This window comes from Chaetodon trifascialis, chromosome 13 (assembly GCF_039877785.1).
Source record: "Chaetodon trifascialis isolate fChaTrf1 chromosome 13, fChaTrf1.hap1, whole genome shotgun sequence".
In the NCBI taxonomy this organism is placed as follows: Eukaryota; Metazoa; Chordata; class Actinopteri; order Chaetodontiformes; family Chaetodontidae; genus Chaetodon; species Chaetodon trifascialis.
This window is the reverse complement of record NC_092068.1, coordinates 26,769,391-26,779,390: the sequence shown is the minus strand read 5'-3', so window position 1 is coordinate 26,779,390 and position 10,000 is coordinate 26,769,391. Positions and strand designations below refer to the sequence as shown.

The following is a 10,000-nucleotide window of genomic DNA, read 5'->3' as shown; positions in this document are numbered from 1 at the left end:
AGTCCCATTTCACATGAAACAATAAAAAGCTGTGGGAGGCACAGCACAAAGAGGTGGAACTGACAGGGGAGAGATGAAGAGTGAGCGGAGCCAAAAATAAGATCTTTCCCCCTTTTTCCATCCTTCCCCTCCTCTACTTCCCGGTGCTGACTGTCAGTGTTGTCTCCTGCTTTGTCCGTCCTGTCGGGCCACTGTGACTCTGAATCAGTCCAACGGTCCCTCAGCGGTCGACCTGCTCCTCCCGTGTTGGTCGTCCACTGCAGCATGGCCGACGGCAGCCGTCGCCTCGACTCGCCGCCACTTTCAGGACTCTTGGTTGGTCGCTGGGCCGAGATTCACGCAGAAATGATTATTTGATCACAGAATCCGATTTGGCTTTGAACACAGCGATCCGCGAGGTCTGTTTCTGTCGAGCTCGATCACAGAGAAGAAAAAGAGCTTCAGGACCTCTGGCACTGCTGCAGCCTGTAATCTCACCACAAAGACCAGCCCATGGACGGAGACAGGAAGAGCACAGCTCAGCAGAGTTCAGCTCCCACAGATAAACACCAGCCCGTCCATGAGAGCAGAGGTTCTGTCCTCAGGGATCAGTCAGGAACCTTCACTGGTTCGGTCCTGTTGACTGGTTGGAGGTTTGTGGGCACTTTGACGTTGAGGTGTCATTTTGACGTCCTGACTTCTCATGTTCATGTCGTGACATCACATATTTGACGCTGTCCATCCATCATCAGCCACCTAACGTCCTCTCCCTCAGCACGTCCTCCAGCTCCAGCAGATGGGATATTCCACTCCTCTGGTATGTTCTGGGTCTCTTCTGAGACCTCCTCCTGTGTGGATGAGCAATCAGCTCAAGTTTCCAAACCACCTCATCTGGCTCATTTCAACACGAGGGAGCAGCGTTTCCACTTGGACCTCCCCCCTGATATCTCACCTCCTGCTTCACTCACCTGTGTCACAGCCTCATCCTCCTGCTCTCTATCTGGACCACAGGTGAGGGAAGGAATGTAGACTGACTGGTAAAATAAGAGCCTCTTCATCAGGCTCGGCTCCCTCTTCATCGCGATGGTCGATGACTCCCACATCACCGCTGGCGCTAAACCACCACAAACACAAACTGGGAGCTAAAGCACGCATTCTGTCCCACAATGCCACACTGGTGGTGTGAGGACTGAAGAAAAAGCTCCAGAAAGACACAGACAGAGAAAGAGAAGAAGAGCTGGGTGAGACACTGGCAGCTGAGAAAACTGCTGCTGCTTTTTTCTCCTCTGAATCAGCGCTGGTGTTTTCTCCTTCTCACATATGAAGGGTCAGTTAATGGTAACACCTCAGGGGAGCAGAGCAAGGGAGGACAAGAAGAAAACAAAGAGAAGAGAGGAGGACTGTGCGAGGAAGGCGAGCTAAAATAGGCTCGCTCATCGACGATTCCTCTTGAAGTATCTCCCAGCGAGGGGGGGCGGAGCCGGCCTGCAGTGGCTTCACGTTCATACATGCTCACATCAATGGAGGACTGCTGTCTGACCCTATGCTGAGAGTCTCTGGGGAGGAGGAGGAGGATGGAGGGAGACGGATGGATGATGGGTGGGCGATCTCTCTCTTTTTATATCGGCTCCTCAGCGTTTTGAAGTTGCATCGTGTGTTTACGTGTCTGCACGCGTGTCGTCGCCTGTTTATGTGTTGGATTACTTTGATAACGACTGACTCAGATCTCCAACACACAGCCATCGACTCGAGGCTTCAAACGTCGCTGAGGACGACGGCTAGTTCATTGATTTGGTGAGAAAACAACATGAGAGCCTGGACGTCCCTCAGAGAGCAGCCTGACTAGAAGTGACGAGTCTTTCATTGGTCTAATTTCCTGAAAATTAGCTGCTGCTGTGATGAGCTAATGGCTCAAACATCAGGCAGAAGCAGGCAGGAAGCAGCAAACCTACCTGTGAGGTAACAGCACGTTCAGTGCAGTTTAAATGACTTTAAACCGGTTCTATCTGGAGTTCTGTCAGCTGAGATTGCTGCTGGTTGTCGTGCTTCAAACGTATTAGCCTTGTTAGCGTTGTGCTGCGTGACCTAAACCTGACAGTTGACAGCGCCGTGTGTCCGTGATGCTTCTGCTTCCTGAAGAGTTTTTGTGTCTTTCCTCTCTGACTCTTCAGCATCCATGCAAGTCCTGTCCAGCACAATGTCCAGCGGGGACAGACAGAGTGTGACTGAGCGCTGCGTTAGTCCGGGAGCATACGCTCAGTAATGGATGAAATAAAGATAAAATATAGCTCTTGGCTTCTGTTCAAGTTAAGATTTGAACCAATCAGCTTCAGACTCGTCAGCTACAGCCCAGGTCTGTTGGTTTTATCCACATTAAAACACTAAAATGAACAAATAAAGACCCCAGTGGGCTTCTCATCTGACCTCCACTCAAGTCATTACAGTTAAAATGAAAGAAACAGTCACTGATCATCACACGGCAGCAGCAGCAGCTCGACTGCTCGTGTTAACCTTTAACTGAAGGAGCGCTGAAAGCCTCCGAGTCCGTCGGCCAGGGATGCTGAGACATCGCTTCACAGCACGACGAAGCAGGAGCACAGTTTTGTCTCGTACTTCAAAGTACAAAACACTGTGGATGTGAAAGTGGACGTCCTCTGGACAAAAGGGAAATAATGAGCGGACGCGAGGCCTGAAGGCGACTTTAGCCTCTCTGCGCCGCTGCCTGCTGGCACGAAGGCATCCGACGCACAGACAGCAGAGTCTGCTCAGAGCGACGGAGGAGAGAGTCATTCCAGAGAGACACTTTATGGACACGCCCTGTGTTTTCTGAGGCTGCTGGTCCAATCAATGGTGAAATCCGGGGGGGGGGGGGGGATGTTTTTTTGTCAATTAGCTGAACATGAAATGGAGCGTTTGCTGCGCTCGCTTTAGCTTCACACACTTTCTCGGACACTTTGAGTCTTCCTCCAGTTGTTCTTCGACACCATTAACCTCTCTGTTTTTTTTTGTACGGTCATAATTACCTCTGGCTGCAGCGATGCTTTTATTTCTCTCTCGTGTGAACTTGTTCTCACACACCGACATGTTTCCCTGCCCTGTGTTAGACCACAGCCTGGCTTTAAGGCTTCAGGGTGAAGCTCCTTCCAGCTTTAGGGAAAGTCTTCACTTTCCGTCTGCTCCGCTCGTCTTCCTCTGTCAGGTACTGGTCCTGATGAAGGCTTTTGCTTCCTGCCTGGAGGAACGGAGGCTTCTCACACCTGCTCCAGTTACATACAGTCCACTTTATAAAGACTCAAACCACCGACAGACAGACAGACTGACAGCAGTCTCCCAAATAGGTGCAGGGGATGTGTGAAAATATAAAGAGAAAATATGGATATGTGTCAGCGGGGGGAGAGTACGAGAGGCCGGCCGAGGTGGAAGATGAGCTGGAGGGAGGGAAGACTGGCCTCTCGCTGACGGGGCGTAAAGCCGCAGGCCTCCGTCAGGTCCGTGAGGAAGCGCTGCCGTCGTTCCAGCGGTGGTCGGCTGCAGCGAGGCGAGGATATCGCATGTCGTACGTCTGCAACGGCAACATGAGCTCAGAGTGTGGAAAGTCAGGATGTCTCGTTCAGGGAACAACTGATCCAACAGTAAGTGTTGAGCAGAGAGGGAAAGCAGGAAGGTCGGACCACATCAGACCTTCTTTAACGGGTGCCACATGTCAAGAGTTTATTCAGGAGCTCAGAAAACATGCTGACGCTGAGGGTCAGAGCACGCTGCCATGGCGATAAAAACCTTTGGACTTCCACCACGCTGATCTGCACAAACGCCGTGTTGCTGCGTTCCAGTGTCGCCTCTCTGCCTCCTGAATTATTTAGTTCAGAATTTCCAACAACACCGCCTTCCTGCTGTGAAACAATAGAAAAGAAAAACAGAGCGCGGCCGACACTTTCTCTGAAACGAGACGACGCACGACTTCAGACCGTTTCTGATTCAGTCAGTCGCTGTAAAAAACGCCAATCACAGCAGTTCAAACCCCCGAAGACACAAAACAGAGAACAGCAGAAACTCTGAAGCTCGAACCTGCAAATCAAAATGTTCAGTGCCCCTCTGGGCCACCGGAGAAACATGGCCGACCTGATGACATCAGCGCCGTCTCAGACAAAAAGGTCAATGGTGAATACGTTCATAGTTTCCATTAAAGAAATGAACTCTACGTGACAGATGTGTGAAGGTCGTCAGTTTGATCCCCGGCAGAGAAAATGAATCTGGGTGTTTGGAGCATTGCTCAAGGACAAGTCAGTGGTGGGACTGTAGAGAAAACATGACGCCGCCTCTCCTTTAATTGGCCCTGGTGGACGCCGCGCCGCAGAAGACTAAGATAAGGGATTGACTCCACAGATCCTGAGCTCGTAGCGCTGTTGATGCCATGAACCGGAGCTCCGCCTTCATGTTTCAGGGATTAAACTGGTGCTCGCAGGTTGACAGAACAATGTCTTTGGTCTGCCTGCACTGAAGATATGACTCGCAGGGATTGAACATGTGACCTTTGGGCTATAAAACAGCCTCCCCGGCTCTGTGTGCGCACCGTCCTGATGATGACAGCGGCGGGAAACATCAGACTCTTTTGATGGTTCCTTGGATGCGTCACATTTAGTGTGTTTACTCGGCTTTTCTTTCAACTGCCACAGCCGATTTTACATGACGGGAAGCCGCCGCGAGGCACGAGAGAAGCGCCGCCCGCTGCAGCGCCGCGCTGCCGAGAACAGGTCCAACGAGTAAAAGGATCACAAATGGTGTGGACCGTGTTTATGTGAGCCCACGATGACGAAGATGAGGGATTTCATGGATCAGAGACAGCTGACAGTTTACAACAACAGCGACAATCAAATGAAAATGGAGAAATCAGCAGCAGGAGAGTTGATATTTGTTACACTTAATCATCCAGAGTCCCATCAGCTGTGCCTGCTAAATGTCTGACAGCTGGACACAAACACTGTCTGCTGATAGCAGAAATGACTGCTGGTCATTATGCACGACCTGCCTTTTCAAATTATCAACACAAAATATGATCGACGCGGCCCTTTTTCCAGAGACAAGGCAGAATATTATGCAGCATCTCACTGGAAAATACATGAGAAGCATATAAAAGAAACTGTTCACATCAAATCAGAAGGAAAACTGTCAAAAACCTGACAAACAAAATGTCCAACCGCATGGACACAGAAGCCTCAGGAGACACACGAACGTGGTGACACTGATTCCTCAAAGCCGTCAGAGTCAGCTGGACATAAACTGACTGGGGACAGATCAACAAATAAGCTAAAAGAAGGTGAGGACTGTTCTGTACTTGTCTGTCTTTGTGTGAATCGTACCAGACTGTCCGGGTGGAGGTATTCCAGACGGGACTCTGGGCAGATACAGCAGCACCGTGAGGACGCCGGCTCTGCTCCCCCAGCAGGGCTCCATCGCGATGGGCTTCGGCGCCGCCTGCACACACAAAGACAAACAAACAAGTACACGGTGAATACAAACAAGTACACAACGAGTACAAACAATTACACGGTGAGTACAAACAAGTACACAGTGAGTACAAACAAGTACACAGTGAGTACAAACAAGTACACGGTGAGTACACACTGAAAACAAAGTGAGCAGAGAGACACGAAGGAACGTGTCCTCTGCAGCGTGGAGTAAAGCCAGGTGACTTAAAGAGCGTTTTTAAAATGGTTTACGGTCAACAGAACGGAGACATTTACGTTCTGTCCCCTCAGACATCATGAGGACAGACGCTGACACCACCAGCATCACTGCGTCTGCAAGCGTGTGTGTGCACAGAAACGCTCCTTTCCTTCATCTGAAGGATGGAGCTGACACTCAGACACCCGCAGCTCATGCAGCACCACCCAGATCCCTGCTGCCACCCCCCCATGATCAGAGCCCCCCGCTGGGGAAAGCAGCCTGCGGAGCCCCGCCCGCTGTGCAGCTAATCGGACAGGTACGAGGTCGTTCTGTCCGCCGCGCTGCGTAAGGCGTGGAAACACACGCGTTTAGATATCAACGGTCACGTCATTGATCGTCTTCCACCCACAGCCAATCGAATGAGGGCCGTGCTCAGCCAATGAGGACACAGTCTGTTATCAGTCTGATATTACGAGCAGAACAGGGACAAAACTCCAGTACTGAGGTTTGAATATTGCTTTGTGTGTTTTTGCAGATGTTTAAATCAAACAAAGTTGAAACCTGAATTTTATGCTTCTGTGCTTCTCAAAGTTGCTTCCTTGCAGGATGAGCAGGTCTGTCCTGTCCTGCCCTGTCCTCAGAGCCCTGTCCTGTCCTGTCCTCAGAGCCCTGTCCTGTCCTGTCCTCAGACCCCTGTCCTGTCCTGCCCTCAGAGCCCTGTCCTGCCATGCCCTGTCCTGTCCTGTCCAGTCCTCAGAGCCCTGTCCTGTCCTCAGACCCCTGTCCTGTCCTGTCCTCAGACCCCTGTCCTGTCCTGTCCTGTCCTGAGAGCCCTGTCCTGTCCTGTCCTCAGACCCCTGTCCTGTCCTGCACTGTCCTGTCCTCAGAGCCCTGTCCTGTCCTGTCCTGCCCTCAGACCCCTGTCCTGCCATGCCCTGTCCTGTCCTCAGAGCCCTGTCCTGTCCTGTCCTCAGACCCCTGTCCTGTCCTGCACTGTCCTGTCCTCAGACCCCTGTCCTGTCCTGTCCTGAGAGCCCTGTCCTGTCCTGTCCTCAGACCCCTGTCCTGTCCTGCACTGTCCTGTCCTCAGAGCCCTGTCCTGTCCTGTCCTGCCCTCAGACCCCTGTCCTGCCATGCCCTGTCCTGTCCTCAGAGCCCTGTCCTGTCCTCAGAGCGCTGTGATACACGCCGTGCGGTGCCTTTGGGGCTGATCATACATGCTGCGTCTCTCTGGCTCTGATGTTTAATGGCTGGGATGGTGTTTCCTTACATGTCACTGGGTTATCGATCAGGTTTGACTCCTCTGCCTCTCTGGACCACAGAGGTCACAGACACTCACCCTGTTTATTACAGTGGTCTGTGGGGAGGACGCACACACGTGCACACTGTCTGCAGTCGGTGTGTGCGTACAGGAAAGAGCCCACGAGTTCGTACTCACACACATATTTTAACCAGCTTCACTTTTCTTCTTCTTCTTTATTGATTTTGATCTCTTTCGCTCTGAGTGACAAACAGATGTGTCGGTTCATGTGTCAGCTGGAAGTCTCAAACATCACAAGCAGCAATCATGTTTCTGCTCTTTCGGGAATGTCTTACCCAGATATCACTTCAAAATATGAAGCGCTGTGAGTTACCTGAACACGACCGCCAGAGAGGCTGAGGCTGAAGATGAGGCTGAAACTGAGGCTGAAGCTGAAGATGAGGCTGAGGATGAAGCTGAGGCTGAAGCTGAAGCTGAGGCTGAAAATGAGGATGAGGCTGAAACTGAGGCTGAAGCTAAGGCTGGGGCTGAAGATGAGGCTGAGGATGAAGCTGAGGCTGAAACTGAGGATGAGGATGAGGATGAAGCTGAGGCTGAGGCTGAAACTGAGGCTGAAGCTAAGGCTGAAACTGAGGATGAGGATGAAGCTGAGGTTGAAACTGAGGCTTAAACTGAGGCTGAAGCTAAGGCTGAGGCTGAAACTGAGGCTGTAGCTGAGGATGAGGCTGAAGCCGTGTATGTTTATTTGAATTTTTTTGTTTATGTTCGCTCTGCTTTTCCTGGATTTTTGCAGGTTTTGTCTGTTTTGGGGTGGGTGTGTGTGTGTGTGTGTGTGTGTGTGTGTGTGTGTGATAAAGACATGTCCTTTCAAAGAGAACATTTATTTATTCATATTTGCTCTGATGAAGGCAGATTTGCCTGATTTGTTCACTGTTGTAAGTAAAAGCATCACAGCATGATGAAGACGTTTCTGCTGGAGCGCCTCCTCTTCTTCAGAGCCGAGCTCAAACTGTGGCCACAGAGCTGCTCGGGTCAGCGGCGAAACACTGCGACTGAAACAGCGTTTCACAGCACACGGTGTCAAACTGCAGGAACACAAAGTGGAAACTGTGGAGGAAAAGACCGTCTGTGCTCAGTGACTGAAAGTAAAGCTTTACAACAGCAGAGCGAGCATCCAATCAGCATGGGTGACCTTCACTTTGAATCCTCAAAATCATCTGTGTGACTGAAGTGACATCCAGCATTTAAAAACTCATCAAACGGCAGCTTGTCGACCCCCTAGCTGGCGTGTACGCAGAGCAATGAGAGTGCGCATCAGCATTAGCACGCCGCTACCAAAGACGCTAGCAAGCTAACAGCACAGAACTTGGACCACCTTGGTACCAACACAGAGAGGACACACACACACACACACACACACACACACACACACACACACACACACACACACACACACACACACACACACACACACACACACACCCCCCTCTGGTGCTAATAAGTTTAAGTGCTGGAGCGTACAGCATAATTAGAGGCTGGAGGCTCCGCTGTTTGTTTAGTGTTTTCAGAGTGTCAGGAAATGATGAATTCCCCACTAACTAAACACACACACACACACACACACACACACACACACACACACACACACACACACACACACACACACACGCACACACTTCCTATTAGCATCTCTTCTTGTTGTCCTGATTGAAGAGTGAAGAAAGTAAAACGAGATGAGAGAAATGATGAGTAACACGTGTGTGTCGCTGAAATCATGTTTCTGTGTTGTAAAACACACACACACACACACACACACACACACACACACACACACACTGACCGTGACATGTTCTCTTATTTATTTACTTCACGGTGCAAACTGTCAGCGTGGTTCCTAAGCAACAGCAGCTCACTTTAGTTTGTGAAGCTACAATCCACTCGTTCCTTTGATCTGAGGCACACACACACACACACACACACACACACACACACACACAATCGTATTAATGTTACATCATGTTTACGAGACACCGTTTCCTCCAGGAAATAACTGGTATTAAAGGTCATTAACATTCACAGACAGGTAAACAGCAGCGACACCTGCAGAGCAACAGGTCATACAAAGGTCGCATGAGCGTGATGAAAGGAAGAAACACATCATGAATCACGTTTAAATCTTCAGGGTTAAACATGAACGCGCTCTCAACTTAAAGCAAACAAACAAGAAGTCCTAAAAAAGACGACCAGCAGATAAAAACTTAACTTAAACTTAACTTAGACGAAGACATCTTCATCATCGTCACTCACTAAACTGAACCTGTGTGTCTCACAGTCCTGATGCATTTAATGCTCTTAAACATCGCTCACGGCGTCCTCTGTCCTCTGACACTCGTACCCCCCCCAACACACACAACACACACACACACACACACACACACACACACACACACACACACACACACACACACACACACACACACACACACACACACACGTCACACTCTGGACTGGTTAATAACAAGCTGCTTCACAAAATGACAAATCTAACAGCAGAGAAGTTTTGTGTGTCTGAATCTTTATGTGTTGTGTGTTTGTGTGTGCGTGTGTGTGAGTGTGTGTGAGTGTGTGCGTGTGTGCGAGTGTGTGTGAGTGTGTGAGTGTGTGTAAATGATGAAGCTCAGCCAGGCCGATGTGACGACTCTAAGAGCTTTCTCTGGCTCCTTTCCCAACCTAATCACAGTAAGTGAGAGCGAGAGAGCACAAGTGACAATTAAGAGAGGTAGAAATGAACGGAGGGGAGAAAAGAGGGGTGGGGGGGTGGGGGCGGAGTCCAGGTAGGCCTTTAAGTCAATAGTAAAATCCTGCTGAGCTGTCAGTCCAGAATAAAAGCTTCCTCAGCGGACAAGATGGAGAGGGAGAGAGAGAGAGAGAGAGAGAGGGAGAAGGGGAGAGAGAGGGGGGGGGAGGAGAGAGAGAGGGAGAGAGAGGGGAGGAGAGAGAGAGGTGAGGGGGGGAGAGAGGGAGTGGGGGAGAGGGGGGAGAGAGGTGGGGGGGAGAGGGAGAGAGAGAGAGAGAGAGAGAGAGAGGTGGGGGGAG

The 10,000-nt window shown here is 50.5% G+C and overlaps 1 protein-coding gene across 2 annotated transcripts in view; it reads right to left on the bottom strand.

The window, feature by feature from the left end:
* atrnl1a (attractin-like 1a) overlaps positions 1-10,000 on the bottom strand; it is a 206,239-nt gene that overhangs the window by 9,120 nt on the left and 187,119 nt on the right. For both annotated transcript variants that reach the window (XM_070977907.1, XM_070977908.1), the window contains one exon: positions 5,337-5,451. In XM_070977907.1, the coding sequence (XP_070834008.1) occupies positions 5,337-5,451 (115 nt within the window). The remainder of the gene's footprint in view (positions 1-5,336; positions 5,452-10,000) is intronic.